This window comes from Spea bombifrons, chromosome 12 (assembly GCF_027358695.1).
Source record: "Spea bombifrons isolate aSpeBom1 chromosome 12, aSpeBom1.2.pri, whole genome shotgun sequence".
In the NCBI taxonomy this organism is placed as follows: Eukaryota; Metazoa; Chordata; class Amphibia; order Anura; family Pelobatidae; genus Spea; species Spea bombifrons.
Genome location: NC_071098.1, coordinates 33,875,768 through 33,893,582, shown reverse-complemented (window position 1 = coordinate 33,893,582; position 17,815 = coordinate 33,875,768). Strand labels below are relative to the sequence as shown.

The 17,815-nt window shown below is 43.9% G+C and overlaps 1 protein-coding gene across 3 annotated transcripts in view; it reads left to right on the top strand.

The window, feature by feature from the left end:
• EPHB2 (EPH receptor B2) overlaps nt 1–17,815 on the top strand; it is a 68,203-nt gene that overhangs the window by 37,851 nt on the left and 12,537 nt on the right. For all 3 annotated transcript variants that reach the window (XM_053452194.1, XM_053452193.1, XM_053452192.1), the window contains exons 4-5: nt 13,810–13,965; nt 16,384–16,719. In XM_053452194.1, coding sequence (XP_053308169.1) covers nt 13,810–13,965; nt 16,384–16,719 — 492 coding nt within the window. The remainder of the gene's footprint in view (nt 1–13,809; nt 13,966–16,383; nt 16,720–17,815) is intronic.

Genomic DNA, 17,815 nt, shown 5'->3' with positions numbered 1-17,815 from the left:
AGAAGCTGTGGATTGGGGGAGGTGGTGAATAGAGGTGGAGGAGATGAATTCTAAAATTCCCACTAGAGCTATCACAGGATGCTGAGGTGCGTTTATTGCCATTTTTGTAAGAACGCTGCTCCAATTGCATCCAAATGTGGCAAAGTTGAGAACTTTAAAAAAAAAAAAGTAACATCTGCAAATGGTTGTAAATCCCAGGGGCTGTCATCACATATCTTGTAAATTCTGCAGAAAATTGGCTTTTATGGTTAAATGTTTAACCTGCATGTTTTACGGGACTCTCTAGCTGACAAGTGTCAGCTGTTACAGACCGCAGCACAGGTCTCCCCATTTCTGGCTCAGCTCCTCTCTTTGGGGAACACACAGTCTCTGTGCACGATGAGGAGGGCGCAATGTTTGTGGGGTCAGTTTGTTTTGTTTGATTTTATTGCTCTTCTGCAATAAACCATTTTCACGTCACGGTTCATTTAAAGCTAAACAAGTATGCCCTAGAGGGGATTTTGAGCTAAACTTCCTTCTGCTGTAGGGCAAACTTTGACTTCAGAGAACAGTCACCTGGTAGGGCACCTGGTATGTTTTCTTCATTTGGCTTAATTTCCAGTTAATGCGATGTGTGATGTTCCTGTGGCCATCCACTCTAAAGCCTTACCCATGCTTTTACGTCTCTCCCTTTGTTCTCCTTTTCATCCCTCTGCTCTCCCCCCATGCCTTTATCTTTATGTTCTCCTCCCTATACTTCTATCAACTCCCTCTGCTTCAGGTCTTTCCCTCATCCCTCTGCTTTCTCCTCATCATAATTCTGCATGCCCACTTTTCCCTCTACATTTTTACCATTTCTAAGCATTTGCTCACTTTTACAGCCCTCTCCTCTCTCCCTACTCTTTCCTTTACCTGCCCCCCTGCTATCCCACCACCCCCTACCTCTGTTCTCTCCCCATCCCCCGTTCTATCCCCAACCCTTTGCCGTCTCATTTTTATCCATCTACTCTCTCCACATCCCTCTGCACTCTCTCCCATCATCCCTCTGCCGCTGTTCTTTTTCCCATTCCTCTGCTTGCTACCAGTCATTGACTTGCCTCTGCCCCCAGTGGCCCTGTTCCCTCCCTCATCCCTTTGCCCTTCTCCAGTAATGACTCCTCTAGTCCCAATCTTTAGACCACTGATGAGCCATCAGGGTCTTTCCTCCATGTACCCATTTATTGTGACAGAATCCTAGCCAGCAGCAGGGGCCCAGTCTCATCCTTTTTTGTAATTTAATGTGGTTTGGGTTCTGGGGAATTGGTGGAGACAGAATAGATAACTAGCTACATGGGAAGGCATAGAGCAAAGCCCAAATTGCCTGTATACATTTGGTAATTTAACCTCTATGGGGTCCAACAGAAATGTCCCACACACCGCCAGTCTGGTGATGGAGATATCAGTGTGTCTGAGCAGAGTCGGAAATTAGGTTAATGGGCCTGTTTCGTTGTAGAAATTGAATTGTTAAGGTTCCTATTTTCTGGCCCAAAATGGCCCTGAAAGCAGTGAATCGTGCATGAGTTTAGTACAAGCTCTGTTGGGCGGCGAAATGCTGCTCATTACTGATATGGAGAGGTGAGTATTAGATTCCAAACACAACGTTTTCGTGATGGTCCCTCACTAGGCTGCTGTGACTTCAGCAGTAATTGTTCAAGGAAATGTTAGACCTGCGCGATTCAGGAGATGAGCCTCTTATGTGGTTTAACAGGACACTCCAAAAGCAAACGCACAGACCTCTCTGTGCCCCAGATAATGGATGCCCCCGTAGATTTGTGGATCTGAAATTTCTAGATTTGTGGGTATTTTCAAGCATGAAATCAAATGTACTTTCTGGCAATCAACATGGCATTATCCAAAGTCACCTGCATGTGTCCTGCAAGCAATATCTCCCCCCCCGATCCACAGGCCAGGATTTAATGGCAGACCTTAGTAGTTAAAATATGTGTGATACAGGTTATTGCATTGAGGGGTTCAGACTGGGTAGAGAATCCAACATTGTGTTTAACTCCAGCAATCAATTGCATTGCCCACGGCCCTGTATTCTCTGCTAATACGGCTCCAGGTGGATTCTTGAAACTTGCCTTAAGTTGTGCAGGTTGGTAATTCTGCCTCTGCCATCGTGAGCTGAAGTGCCGAGGCGGCTGTTGGCATGCGGGATAAGTCTTTTGTCAAAGCTTTCGCTGCCGCCAACCTCCTTTAATTAAAGACAATTACTGCTTTCAAGCCCCTCTTCACAGCTCGGCTCTGCTGTTTGCAAACATGCAGCTGCTGTAGGCCTCCGGCAGACGGCTTTCCCGGCGGCGTCCTCCCTCCCCTCTTCCTGCGCACAGCCCGCCCTCAGCTGCTGTCATGGAGACGCGTTCTCCTCCTCATTGGCGTCTCATCCAGTCCAGTCACAAAAGGTGGATTCAAACTGTGGATAACGTCCATGGCGAGCCAGTGAGCGGGAAGCAAGCCCTTTAACGTTAATATGGATTACAGGCCAATACATCACGGATTTATACACGTTAAATTGCAATGGCTGTATCCGTCTCTTATAAGGAGCATCAGACTCTCCCCTGGGAAGGTCGTAAGAAGTGAGGTGTCTGTACCCTGGAGGGAGTCTGGGGACTGCATGTTAATCTAACATGAGCCTGCGCGGAATAGACGGCTCCACGTGAATGCACCGTTGGTGTCAAGTATATAGGTTTGCGGTGGAAATGAAGGCATAAAACTTGCGCAGGGCGCTCCCTGAAGGACTGTTTGTGAATTAAGCTGTTTTAGCAAATAATTATTACTTTTTTTTTTACATTGCAGTGTTATAGGTGCAGTAACATTCACCATTTATTCGAGGGCAGCGATAGCACATTGTAGGTCAGGTGAATTTTCAGAAAATCGCATCTTCTAACCAAGCAGCTGTGTGTCACTCGACTCCAACCCAACTAATCTTACTCTATTCACCTGCGGGGTTCTTTTTCAAAATTTAAATAGTATTTAATTTATAATCATTTACAAAATAGCTCAGGAATCCTCTGTTGGCCGGTAAAAGATACCACCTCCCATTGATAGATGTGAGCTAGATTTCGGAGTCACTGTGATCTCCCTTGATGGACTGTAGGATTTTCAAGCTACGTCCTTTTTTTTTTTTTTTTTTTTTACTTAAATGGCACCAACGATTCCTGCAACATTTCTTACGGTCCTTCCATTCAAAGGGTCTGACAGAACTAGAGCTGACAGAGCGAGACGACCCGATATATCAGGTAAAGAGGGTCCTGCACGATGTCTTTGAGCGATTCGCTGATTCCTTTGCTAATGGTGATTCATGTTCAGGGCAGACCACACAGCGCCCCGGCACACACAGTCTTCCTGAACTTGAGTGCGCGGTTGAGTAGCTTGTCACACTGAAATCCAGAAAAACCATATGCCATACTGTCAGATTGATGTTTTGGGTTCCGCTCATATTTACCCGTACAAAAGTCATGCAGGAATAGGGTTACTACCATGGGAGTTCACTGAATTTTGAAATCCTTTTTATAGGCACACAGTATGCAGGTGGCCTATGCTCCCAGTCTGTAAGGCCTCCAAGGCCTCCATGCTCGTGTTACGTGCTTCCCTGTGTGCGTGAACAGCTGAGTGAATGGGCATTATGGGGTTAACAAGCAGCTAAGTACGTGGGGATTTCACACAGTAAATTGTTCCACCAGAATCGCAGCGCACGCGCATCTTCCTCCTGTAACAAATTTCTCATGATACTTTCCTCTTTGAAGGCAAAAGTAAGGTTAAGGAACTAAATGCTTGAAATTTATATTTGGTAATAACTTGTTATGTGGCCATGAAGAGAGAATAAGACTTGGTGCCAGCGGCAGGCGGGGATGCTCGGCACCTCCTTACACGCAGCTCATCTCCCTAAGAACAGGTAAGAGGAGAAACTCATATGATTCCTTCTGAACCCCAGCCATAAATACCATCTTGACGATTCAAGAATGGTTTACAAATAAAAGGAAAGTGAAGGTTTGATGGACATTCTGTGTAACCCTAAAGGTTTCCCCAGAAGCACTTGTTTTTAAGTACAAATCTTTCTGTTAGTCTTCGTTAATTAAGTTGATTTATTTTGAATCGTCTGGTATTTATGGCTGCTCTCCCCCTAGAGCAGCCCCTCTATTAATACCACACGGTCCATTGAAACCACTTAGTTTCCTGGTGTTTAAAGACACCCGGAACAGTTAAAAAGTATCAGGGTCGTTGCATTTTTACAACCCTTTTTTCAATGTTTTGGTAAAATCTCTACCATGTGCCACAGAATAGCACCAAATACATCATATTCATACAGAGCAAAAAGCATTGTTTGGGGTTAAAAGGAAAAAGTCCACGTCCACGATTCATTTTCTCCGGTCCTTTTCTTCCATTTTCCTTTCCCGAATCAGTTATTTTGCTCATATTTACCGGGCAGACTCCCTTTCCAAGTTCTCTCCCTCGCTAAAGCCGCAGCCGGGGAAATCTCATTGGATCTGGAAGTGTTTGGAAAAGCCAACAAAAATGCTGTTGACTTCATTGTGGATTTAGAGTAATTGTCCTTAACTATCCCTCTCCAGTTAATTATGTTAAATTATGTTATTTAAGCATTCTTTTCCGGAATGTGCAAGAAAAAGACATTAACCCTAGAGAGGTGACGAACAATTAACTTTTCCAGACTTAGGGTTAAATCCTCTCTGGCGCATGTATAATAATGGCTGAACTTGGAATTTTTAGTGAAATCCTACACCTCGTGGCCCCTTCCCCCTTTAATAATTTTAAACAAATCTTTTCCATGGTGAGGAAAAAGCTGCTTCCTTGTCATAGAAGGGGTAATCCTGCTGCGATACAAGGGGTAATTTTACTGATATATAAAGGGTAATCCTGCTGCGATACAAGGGGTAATTTTACTAAAATATAAAGGGTAATCCCGCTGCAATACAAGGGGTAATCTTACTGAGATATAAAGGGTAAACCCACAGCCATACAAGGGGTAATTTCACTGAGATATAAAGGGTAATCCCGCTGCGATACAAGGGGTAATTTTACTGAGATATAAAGGGTAATCCCACTGCGATACAAGGGGTAATCTTACTGAGATATAAAGGGTAATCCCGCTGCGATACAAGGGGTAATTTCACTGAGATATAAAGGGTAATCCTACAGCCATACAAGGGGTAATTTTACTGAGATATAAAGGGTAATCCTGCTGCGATACAAGGGGTAATTTCACTGAGATATAAAGGGTAATCCCACTGCGATACAAGGGGTAATTTCACTGAGATATAAAGGGTAATCCCACTGCGATACAAGGGGTAATTTTACTGAGATATAAAGGGTAATCCCACTGCGATACAAGGGGTAATCTTACTGAGATATAAAGGGTAATCCCGCTGCAATACAAGGGGTAATTTTACTGATATATAAAGGGTAATCCTGCTGTAATACAAGGGGTAATTTTACGGAGATATAAAGGGTAATCCCACAGCCATACAAGGGGTAATTTCACTAAAATATAAAGGGTAATCCTGCTGCGATACAAGGGGTAATTTTACTGATATATAAAGGGTAATCCTGCTGCGATACAAGGGGTAATTTTACTAAAATATAAAGGGTAATCCCGCTGCAATACAAGGGGTAATCTTACTGAGATATAAAGGGTAAACCCACAGCCATACAAGGGGTAATTTCACTGAGATATAAAGGGTAATCCCGCTGCGATACAAGGGGTAATTTTACTGAGATATAAAGGGTAATCCCACTGCGATACAAGGGGTAATCTTACTGAGATATAAAGGGTAATCCCGCTGCGATACAAGGGGTAATTTCACTGAGATATAAAGGGTAATCCTACAGCCATACAAGGGGTAATTTTACTGAGATATAAAGGGTAATCCCACTGCGATACAAGGGGTAATTTCACTGAGATATAAAGGGTAATCCCACTGCGATACAAGGGGTAATTTTACTGAGATATAAAGGGTAATCCCACTGCGATACAAGGGGTAATCTTACTGAGATATAAAGGGTAATCCCGCTGCAATACAAGGGGTAATTTTACTGATATATAAAGGGTAATCCTGCTGTAATACAAGGGGTAATTTTACGGAGATATAAAGGGTAATCCCACAGCCATACAAGGGGTAATTTCACTAAAATATAAAGGGTAATCCTGCTGCGATACAAGGGGTAATTTTACTGATATATAAAGGGTAATTCCTCTGCAATACAAGGGGTAAACTTACTGTGATATAAAGGGTAATCCTGCTGCAATACAAGGGGTAATTTCACTGATATATAAAGGGTAAATCCACTGTCAAACAAGGGGTAATTTCACTGAGATATAAAGGGTAATCCCGCTGTGATACAAGGGGTATTAGCCATACTTGAGATGGTCACAGACACTTTAAGGCCTGTACAAGCAGGATATAAATTAACTCTAGTGCTAACGTTTTGCTAATTTCATGGCCCGGTTGAGTACCTTTATGGGTCACATACCCATCAGACCATCCACCTACCCCAGTTTAATGTGAGCTGCTTGCAGGTGGGGGCATTAACTTTCAGTGCCACAGACACACAACCCACATGCACACCATCAGTCCCTCTACTACTGCCACGCTACTACTGCCACACTACTACTAATACTGCCACACTACTACTACTTCTACTGCCAAGCTACTAATACTTCCACACTACTACTAATACTGCCACGCTACTACTACTACTACTACTAATACTGCCATGCTACTACTACTACTACTACTGCCACACTACTACTACTACTGCCACGCTATTACTACTACTACTGCCACACTACTACTAATACTGCCACGCTACTACTACTACTACTGCCACGCTACTACTACTACTACTGCCACGCTACTACTAATACTGCCATGCTACTACTACTGCCACGCTACTACTACTGCCACGCTACTAATGCTGCCACACTACTACTACTTCTACTGCCAAGCTACTAATACTTCCACACTACTACTAATACTGCCACGCTACTACTACTACTACTACTAATACTGCCATGCTACTACTACTACTGCCACACTACTACTACTACTGCCACGCTACTACTACTACTACTGCCACACTACTACTAATACTGCCACGCTACTACTACTGCCACGCTACTACTACTACTACTGCCACGCTACTACTACTACTACTGCCACACTACTACTAATACTGCCATGCTACTACTACTGCCACGCTACTACTACTGCCACGCTACTAATGCTGCCACACTACTACTGCTACTGCCACCCTTTCAATAGCGAAAAACAAGGGGTCAGCATGAAATCAGAGGAGTTACCATGGATACCAAGTAAAAACTGGAACACTGGTGTAGACTGGCTTGTCAAGCTAATCAAGACTGATTCATTTTCACTGCCCAGATTCCCAGGTACAGCTGAAGTAACCGCAGTAAAGTGGTACTTGATATTTATACATCTCATGCACTTATTTTAATGTTTAAGATCAATACTCTCCTCTGGGGAGCACTCAGAGTAAAAGTCTATACGTGTTTGCCAAGGCCCAGGATTGTAACATAAATGGTAGACTTTGGGAAAACACTCAGTATGACCCGTCCAGCCACTGGTTTTACGTACAGCCCGATTGGACATTCAGGGTCCTGGAACGAGAGGACCCCCAAGCTCCCGCGATCACACTGCTCGTAGGTCTCAGGAATCACAGGAGTAAATATATTTCTCTCTTCCTCAAAGGGCTCCCAATAGCAGACAGATGCTGACAGCAAGCTCTGTCTCCCAGGAGGGGAATTATACCTACTTCGGACCCTCTCAGAGCACTATTTACTGTCAGGAGTATCTAATCAATCAGCTTGATGCCTGTGAGGTCAGAGGTCACAGTGAACCTCAAAGCAGGACCCTTCGCTAATGGCTTTTTATTTTGATTGCTCCAGATTGACTGATGCCCAGATAGGAGAGTTCAGTTTCTTCGAGCAGCTAAATATACCAGCTCTGGGCAGGTGATTGGCAGCTAGGGATCTCAGGGAGCATACACAATATCCTCAGCCGGCCATCAGCATACACATCACACCAAAGCAAACATCCACCTGAAAAGCCAAGCGGTCTGAGTGACAGTCCGTAGGCAGCCAATTAAATGCAGCTCTCGGCAAGCCGTCTTATCGGAAGGATGAGACATTTCGGTGCATGTTAAATCAGCTGCTGTGTGCACTCGGTGAATATTACCACCTTCATCTTGGACAGAACCCCTGGATTTTAATAATAACACAGACACTTTGAACTATTGCAATTGTAAGTAATGTTAGTGCCATGCCCTAGGGTGGCATATTGGCCGTGTGGCTATAGGTGCAGTTCATTGTTAATTATTACCCTGCCTGTTGGGATCTGTTCCTGATAATTGGAAATATAATAAGGAAACAGAATTCGCTGTCTGGCTTTCGCTTTTCTGCTTCTCCAGAGGTTGATTTCATATTACTGAATGGTCCTCAAATTATCGGAGGTCCTCCTCGCAGACCTTCACTTCCGGTCTCACCGTTTTTCCTGATGTTCGGTCCGTTTATAACAGCGGAGTCGGTTCTCATCTCCAGTCACTGAAATGCCGGAATGATACTGACAGCCAGGCCTTTAACGTAGATTAATGTTTGGCTAGGTTTTCATGTCTTGGTAGCCATCTGGGGTGTTCTCTGACATCTTGACTGAAAACTGAGGGTACAAAACTGCCAGGGGTTCTTAACTACCAAAAAGCAAACTGTGCCTGTTTGATGCCTTCTGACTTCTGGCTGAAATCAAGAGGGATAAAATGAACATTTTTGCCATACCATACAGATTATTGCCTGAAACAGAGTCCTCGCCATCTTGGCAGAGTCACCAATAAAGGGAGGTAGTTGTCCTTAGCATCTGGTTAAACCACCATTTCACGGGTCTCACTAAATGCATGTAACACACTTTCTGACCACAGACGTCTTGTTTCAGTCTTGTGATTTTAATCAGTATTTCACGAGGAGAAGTAACTCTTTAACTTTGTTTCCGATAATAGAACTGACATTAACAATCAATTAATTAACATCCTGAGTCCGATGGTTCCAGTGTCCGTGTTCCTCGTTAATCTTGCTATTACCTGCTTTAATTATGTGCCCCGTCACAGATTTAATTTAATTTGCATCTCCCTGACCGGAGATGGTCATATTCAGAGCCCTGGAGTTCCCGGGTGTCTGCGTCGGGCTCTGTGCGGAATTCTGATGAGTGATGAGACGTGTATCACTAGGCACCTACTGAAAGGTCACGTTGGTTTCTCGGTGCGGTAATAAACAGATAAAGGAATGAGTAATTCCACGTGTAATAGTCCCCCATCCCCCAGCTCCCCCTCTGCAAGGCTGCAGAAAATTGAGATTTTTGTATTATTTATTTTGGAAGAACCAACCTATTCTGCAGCCTCACATAATGACAGCTCAGACGGTTCCAACAAAAACATTCAGAGGACGGGATGCACTTCTTAGTTCATAAAACAGAAAGCAGATTTAGGATGAAGTCTATGTCTCTGAGCCCAGGGAACGGATCACTAAATACTGGCAATTCTATTAAATACAACAATCAATGATATCGTAACTCTCTGGGCCCAATAGGGATGTAAGAGCCTCATATTAAATATGGGATAAAAGGAGAAACAACCCTCAGGGAATTAACAGCATGACAGACCGCTAGACACCGCGCTGTGGTTTCCCAACAATTCACCATATGGACTCTTCTGGTTAAAAAGGGATTTTTATTTCTTTGTTTAGATCTTTAGAGACTATATACAGCAGCCTCTAGCGATACATCGAGGATCACTTTTATTCTGACACTATACTCGGTGACACATTGCCCAAAAATTGGTTCAACATGGGCCCAACAAGCACAGTTTGCTTTAGGAATCCACATCATAAAACTTGCCACATGCTCTTCCTTAGCCAAACATGTAATCAATACGTACAGATCACGTTATATAATCTGTCAGTAGGAACAACATGTACTATAAGAGCTTTAGGGCCACAGTTTGAAAGTCCATACTGAGTACAGAGAGGACAGGATTTGGGTATGGGCAGGTTCTTTTATCTTCAGTTGATAGTAAATGGCTTACCAGGTCACAGTCCCATTATTGTTGTGTGTCTAGAAAGAGGTCCCTGGTAACCAAATGACAAGATATCAGGCGGGACATGTTACAGCGACCCCTGCCAAACCAATACCCCATGGCAGGGTTGACGCTAGTGCTGTGATCGTGGCGACCCCGAGGATATTCCTGGGCAGGCAGATCCCGTAAAAGTCTGGGGCACTGGAGAGGTTACTTTGCAGATGTAAATAGCTGAAGAAAGCTTTAATCATCATATAGGATGGCGAATGACTAATTCACCAATAAGATTTATGCCTCTTAATGTTTCCTAGAGATTAAGGCCATTTTTACCCTTTTCACTTCCAATGGACCAAACCATGTATGTCAAGTTTACGACTGGCCTTAAAAAGGCTTTTAAAGGCTGTATAATGTCCTGATTTATGAGTTTAACGATAAAGAGATATGATGCAGATAAGATTATCCTGCCTTTGACACCAATTAAAGCAGGGGAGCTTTTCTAGATTAAGACTTTCTTTGTTAAATATTCTTTGATCTGCCGCTCACCTTCCTGGCGTTGTGGGATGAGAGAGCCGTATACGGACTGGGTTACTGGAGTCATACAGCTCTGTTTATTTACTTTATTTTTACGAGGGATTCTTCGGGGAAGGTAAACGGGTTTTATCACCAACTGGGAGTATTGTAGATCCTTTTACAGGTTCTCGAAATGCTTGCAGAGCTATAACATGTTTTCTTGTAAAAGCTCCATGTCCCATTAGCTTCCTCCCAAACTCAAGAAAAGACTGCGTTTCACAGAAATAAAGTGAATATCTCTCCAAAACATTTGCCTGACCGGCTGGGTGTCCACTTCATCTCCTGCTGGCAACACCTGGCATGGCCCAATACACCGCACTCTGCGCATGCTTAGTGAGAGCTGGTTTGCATTCATTGGAGACATTGTTGTGTTGCCTGCAAGGACTCCCAGGGGACTTACCCTTATCCTAGCGAAACTATGTTTTTAGAATAAGTTTTGTTAGTGATACAGGTCCACTGGTGGTGAAAACATCCAACACATTTCTGTCTCTGCATGCGAGGGACACCAAGAATAAATTAAGAAACGTCACTTGTTCAGACGAGGAAAAGACTGGCCTCTCCAGGGAAAGCACCTCAGTAAATGATGGCAGTTGTTTGCGTAGGGAGTGATTCAGAGCCAGGCTGTGTAATGGTGTTTGTTTAACCTGGTTAATTCTGTAGGTAACATTCCTGAGCGGAGTCTCGGTGTCTCCCGATCACATGAAGACTCCTCCAAGAGGAGAGGCAGGTGTCCCCTTCCCGCCTGCAGCGGCCCGAGCATCTCCCAAGAGCTTGGAACCACCTCGTAACTACTACTGTCAACAGAATTAGCAGCAAAATAAAATACTCCATTCAACAGAAATCAAATAAGCATTTAAACAAGTTTACTTAAAGTGTGTAAGGTAATCACTGTGATTACGTATAAACCAAAAATTCCTTTCTTTATACGTACATACTCCAGCTGCAGCGCGTGTTTTTACACAACTGCATTCATAGAACGCTGCGCTCAGAATACCGAGCGGATAAATAAAATGTAATAATGTCGCCCTCCTCCATTTTCTCTATTTTCCGCATGTCGCTTATAAACCTGTTTGTGAACATTCGCCATCTTATCATTCTTATCATATGTTATAGGGTTTGATCATCATAAAGCAGGGGTTGCAACAATGACTTTGGATCAAGGTAGTGCTGCCTGTACATGGCCTAACCCTTTAAGAAGTGACGGATTTGTTATTGTTTTGTTTTTACCTATCTGGACCGTATTTTCTGCCTTGCCAGTCCCTGACGTTGATGGCGTTCTTATCGAAGCCGTGATCTGGTTATTGAGAAGGTTTTAAACCTTTCTGTTTTTAGACTGTTGGAGAGTTCTGGCTTTTGTAACACTGAACGTACATTCAATACTTGTATTAAAACAATGAGAACCATCTTTTGGTTTTTGCAAGGAAATAATGTAAATTGAAGCAGAGCTGGTGAGGATGCAACGTGACACATACGATCAGAATCGCGGTTCCTGAAACGATCCAGCGTGTACCAGATAATTTACTAATTGTTTGTTCTTTTCAAGGGTAATTCAGGACGTCTGGTTACTCTGGGTGTAGGGAAATAGAAACCCTTAGCCATGAGATGAAAGGCTGCTTTTTAATGTACTGAAGGTATGAAGTGGCCTGTGTCTCTGTAATCGGCCGCTCAGAGATAAGGATAGTAAATATATAATATCTTTACAGCTTCCTGATAATGCGCTGTACAATGCCTGACATTGTGTGTGTGTCTTTGTGGCTCTCTAAACATTGACTTTTACTGCCAGTCATGACAGGGCATGTGACAAATGGGATTAATTGCTTGTCTGGGGTTAAATGGAAATTAAGCCCTAGGCCAGTAATTAAAGAGCTCAGTGTCTGAGGCCAATGTGGACCCTTTGGAGATGCCGCTCGGCCAGTGGCACAGACTATGGGACAGGACTCATTATACCGCCATCTGCAGCTCCTGTCCTGTCTCTACCTAAAGTAGGGTTTCGCTGAAGGGGACATTGACCTCTTAAAACGCAGGTTATAATAATTCCGAGATTTACTGTGCGTGATAATGATTTATGTGTGTGATGTTTAACAGATTAAAAAGAAGAGTGAGCAATGTTACCAGCACCAGAATTAGTATCAAAGCACAGAACACTCGGGCTAATGCAGTCCTGAAAGTCTGACCCTTTTGTGACATTTCTAAATATAAAATCAGAAATATCTGGGCCATATGGTTACCCTCACGTGAAGAGCTTGCTGTTCTCTGCAATGGCATTGAAGCCAAACTAATATATATCCTGACAAAGCTCTGAATATCCAGCAATAAATGTGAAGCTGTACTTTTCTGCATAAGGTGAGCATCCTTGTACAGTAACCCTGTGACCTCCCTTGACTTCAGATTAATTATTATTTCCCATTCTTTGCCCTCAGTAGCATTCATGATTGATTTGGGAATTGTCCTAGAGGTGGGATTCACAGGAAAGTCTACATTTGTTGGCATTTGGTGTTATCTTGCTGATACTGTGACATCTGGGGTAGTGAACGGCATTTATGAAATTATTTGCTGCGTCTAAACATTAACTGAGATTAATGGTCTTAAAAGCAACACAATCTGTGACAAATAATGTGATTAGTCCCTGACGGTGCATTTATCACCTGAATGATTAGATGTGTGAAGTGAGCAGGTGGTAACCACATACCCCATGGTGCCTGTAGCAATGTACAGAGGCTGGGGGTCACATCCATCAAATAGCCACAAACTGGTGGTCACCTGGTGGTGCTGTCTTGCTTAAGAGACCGTTTATGCCTATCCTATTCCCCGACAGACTAAGGTCGGGCTCGTAAGCACAAGGCTGGCCTCCACGCAACCTCCACCTAATTAAATTAGAACGTCCCATTAGTGGAGAGGACTCAGGTAATATATGTCCAACAGGGATAAACCATATGGCCTGTCCTCATTTTCAGCATATAGGCTACATAAGTACAGTTCCTATACGTACAGTAGGCTCTATCCCTTGATGGTATCTTCTTGGTAGGTAATAATTTGTGTATGCATCTTAGCAGAAGAATGATAATTATTGTTTACAATGAAAAATAAAATGTTATTTTATCTCTAAATTTTGGTGTTTTTTTTTAGGTTGCCCCACTGGGATGTTTAAGGCAAATCAGGGTGATGAGAGCTGCATCCATTGTCCAATTAACAGTCGCACCACGTCTGAAGGGGCCACGAACTGCGTGTGTCGGACTGGATACTATCGAGTAGACTCAGACCCCATCCAGATGCCATGCACCAGTAAGTCATGCTCTAAGAAACTAAAGACAGGGGTTTACGAACTCTACTTTTGGTCTTGGAGAGTTTGGCAAAAAGTTGCAGGGCGTGCGCATTCACGAAATACAGATAGGTTCATATACGTAGCAGATCCTATGGAATCAGACAGCGATATCCTTAGTGAAAAAGTGGTTGTTACATGTCTAAGCCACCCAAAATACCAATACATTATAGAGAAAATATGAATGTAACCATTTTCATTCTTCAGACTTAGCTGGTCTCATAAAACCCAGCTAGTCTTGGCTTCCAGATCTTTAATGGTGACACCAAATGTCTTGTGAATCTAGATATATGGCTTCATGACCTCCCAAAGTCATGTCATAATGTCAAAAGTGTCATAAATTAGAAGGCTGGAGGCACTAATATACACTGCAACAATGGATTCTTCTTCATATGGCCTCTTCGTGACCTGCACTTACACACACACACACACACGCACACACGCACACACACACACACACTGATAAGATTTAGGTTGCTCATGGAGAAGCCGGAGCTCCAAGTACTTCAGAGGCTCAGACCTGCCCATCAGAATCCTCTGGCCAGAAACCTGTGAATCACCTGATATGTGGACCACGAGCCACACGGCTCAGCAAGTCTATGTCCCCTCATCCTCGACCTGTTTTACACGTTAAGCGGCCTGATAGAGTCTCTTCTCCTGCCCCTGATTGAGTGGAATTAAGACTCAGGTCTCACCGTAATTCTTTTTACCGTTTGATGTCATTTGATGTATTCCTGTGGGTATTTAGTATTTTTTTTTTTTTTTTTGGTAACAAACTTAACTGGGACAGAAAGCTTGAACTGTTGCGCACACAGATGTAATCTGCCCTGATTCTCCGAGCCCCCAGCTCCCCAGTACAAACTCTAATAGAGTCGTTTTCTGCTGGCCCGGGTCAGTGTTCAACAACATTTCTTCAACAATATTAGGAAGAAACATTCCTATTTAGTGAATAAAGAGTTGGACCCAGCAAACTCTGAATGTATACAATGCCAAGAATGTAGAAATAAAGATTCCGTGCAGTAAGAAGGGGAGCAAGGCCAATAAGTTCAATGCTAGGAACCCCGGCAGTATGTGCCATGTGGCAGGAAACATCCACGGTGGTTTTGTGAGATTGGTACAAATACAGTCGAACACCAGTGTGTCTGCAGCTTCCATTCCACTTCTTTGTGAGGCCGAGGCTATGTCATCACCAGTGAGGATCGTAGCCGGCCGAACACTCCCTTTCCCAAGCCGCCCCTCTAATAGCTTACAAATGTTGCAATGCATGATCTAAATGAAAGGTTTGGGCTCAAAGAAGGTGAAATATGAACCCGACTAGCAAGGGTAGGCAGACATGATGGGGGAGAGGATGGAGGGAGGGATGTGAAATCAATCACAGTCTTGCCAAAATAAAGAGTAAACCTATTCCCAGTAACGTCCTTAGCAAAGATAAAACAATGCACAGACATGGGAGAAATTGCCCAGCTGTGAAAAATTACAGAATGTGTTTTCTGAGCCCTCGACTGGCCCATGGGGATTGGTGAAAGAAATCTATAGAAAGTCCCTTAAATACACAACATGCGCTGACATGCTGCTGTATAGCTCCAGTCCTCGGGGGCCACAAGCAGTTCACAGTTTTTGGATAACCCATCCTGAGTGCAGGCATCTCAATTAAATATTTATTAAACTACTTGTGTTCAGGCAGAATCCACGGAATCCCTGGCCAGTGTGCGGCCCTCGAGGACAGGAGCTGTGCAATCCTGTGTACTGTTAGTACGGGTAACGTGCTTAATCAGCACACAGAAAGACTCCACGCCGACAAAAAGCTTTAGGCTTTAATCCTAGTCCTGAGTAATCCAGAAACTCAGTGTATACTCGGTGTGGGTCCTCTCGATTTTTTGGTTAGATTGCGACTGATGCCTCACGTCATGCCCTGTTTACTTCGACGGCTGCTGATGGCGCAGCTGGTGCCCATGCGCTGGACATCCTGCAGCTTTTAACCCTGTGAGATACAGGGAGGGAAATTGCAGATGAGAGGAGAGTCTGCTCTATGAGGTCAAGATGTTAATTTTTCACATTTGTTTCCTGCTCTGCTTTTATCAAAGAAATGATTGTTTATATTTCAACAGATCTAATTAAAGGCATGTGCGTTCACGGATAAGCCATTTCTTTCTTACGTTCAAAACAGCAGCTATTGTCTGTTTGCCCCCGAAATGCCCGTAGACTGTTCAGTTGCAGGTACTGTCCTAAAATAAATTTCAGTAAACGTAGGAAAAATAGGTTGAGGTGGTTTCGTATTGGGTGCCGGACTGAATGCTGCTAAGCTTTTTTTTTCATGTCCCAAGCTTTTCGGTGACTTCCACTCATATATCTGACTTATGGTGGTGCTTCTGTCTCCCCAGCGACACCATCTGCTCCGCAGAACGTGATCTCCAGCGTGAACGAGACGTCTCTGATGTTGGAGTGGTTGCCTCCAAGAGACTCTGGGGGACGGGAAGATCTTGTCTATAATATAATCTGCAAGAGCTGTGGATCCGGCCGCGGGGCCTGTACACGGTGTGGAGATAATGTACAGTTTGCCCCACGTCAGCTTGGCCTAACGGAGCCGCGGGTTTATATCAGTGACCTCCTGGCCCACACCCAGTACACCTTCGAGATCCAAGCAGTGAATGGCGTAAACGACCAGAGTCCGTATTCACCCCAGTTCGCATCCGTCAACATCACCACCAACCAAGCAGGTACGTCACCTTGTTTATGTCTGATTGTGTGGGTGGTTTATTGTGGGAGATGCGGACAGTAATAAACATATATCGTAAGGAACGCAATACAGGCTATAGCCCAAATACCGTGTTCTCTGCCTCCTCTCTGCCACTGTTAGTCATATGTATACAGCATAAGAGTTGCTCCTGATTCCCATCAAGGCGTGACAGGCTGAAAATGCTAATGGTGCTTGTATCTCTTCCAACCTGCTCGACACGTCCCATGCTGTTAGTACTCACCCTCCTGTGGGGTAAAGGAAACTGTCCAATGTTAATACCCCAGTGTCAATGGTCTCCAGGTGCAACTCAGCAATATCTTATCAGCAACGCAAAACAAGAACCAAGTAATGTCCAAACTCTTACAGCAGGTATAAAAGTAGGCAGAAAAGACAAGACCAACGCCTCTAATCTGTCGGGAAGCTCAGGGTTTCTTGTATCATCATCATTCAGCACGCCAACATTTCGTCTTGCTTTTTGGCCTTTAGGCTAAGACCACGTGCAGTAGGTAGCTGTAAGACTGATGAAGCTGAGGTGCTACTGAGCCCCCAGAGAGGGTCTGTCTGGACAGGATCCAGCAGATTATGGCATCTAGAGGGCTGAAGCTGGTAATGGCATGTTTTAAAGGATTTCTTTTTACAAATATGAGCCGAAATGCCCAGTTGGAGCCGTCACATAAGACACAGAAAATGAAAGTCAGCCAAATTCATCAATTCTTCTATGACGAGCATTAGTATTAATATGGGATCAGCTCATAAAGGGGTCTGAGGACAGGGTCCTGCTCTGGGAGATGAAATGATTCCTTCCGCTGATGTCCGGTACCTTGTTCTGTGGATACATGGTGATACTTTGTGTGTTTAAACCTCCATAACACATGGAGACATCCACAGGTGGCCTTTCACTGCTGAGCAACCTCTGTAGGGCTGTCCTGTGATTTTTTATGGTTGTGTCCTAAGATAAACAATAGTTCCATGAAACACCCCATTGTTACCAGGAGGAGACCAGGTCTGGGAAGCACCGCTGCCATTAAGAAATGTGGAGTGTATCGAGTGTAACTAGGTTTTTGTTATTTCTACAG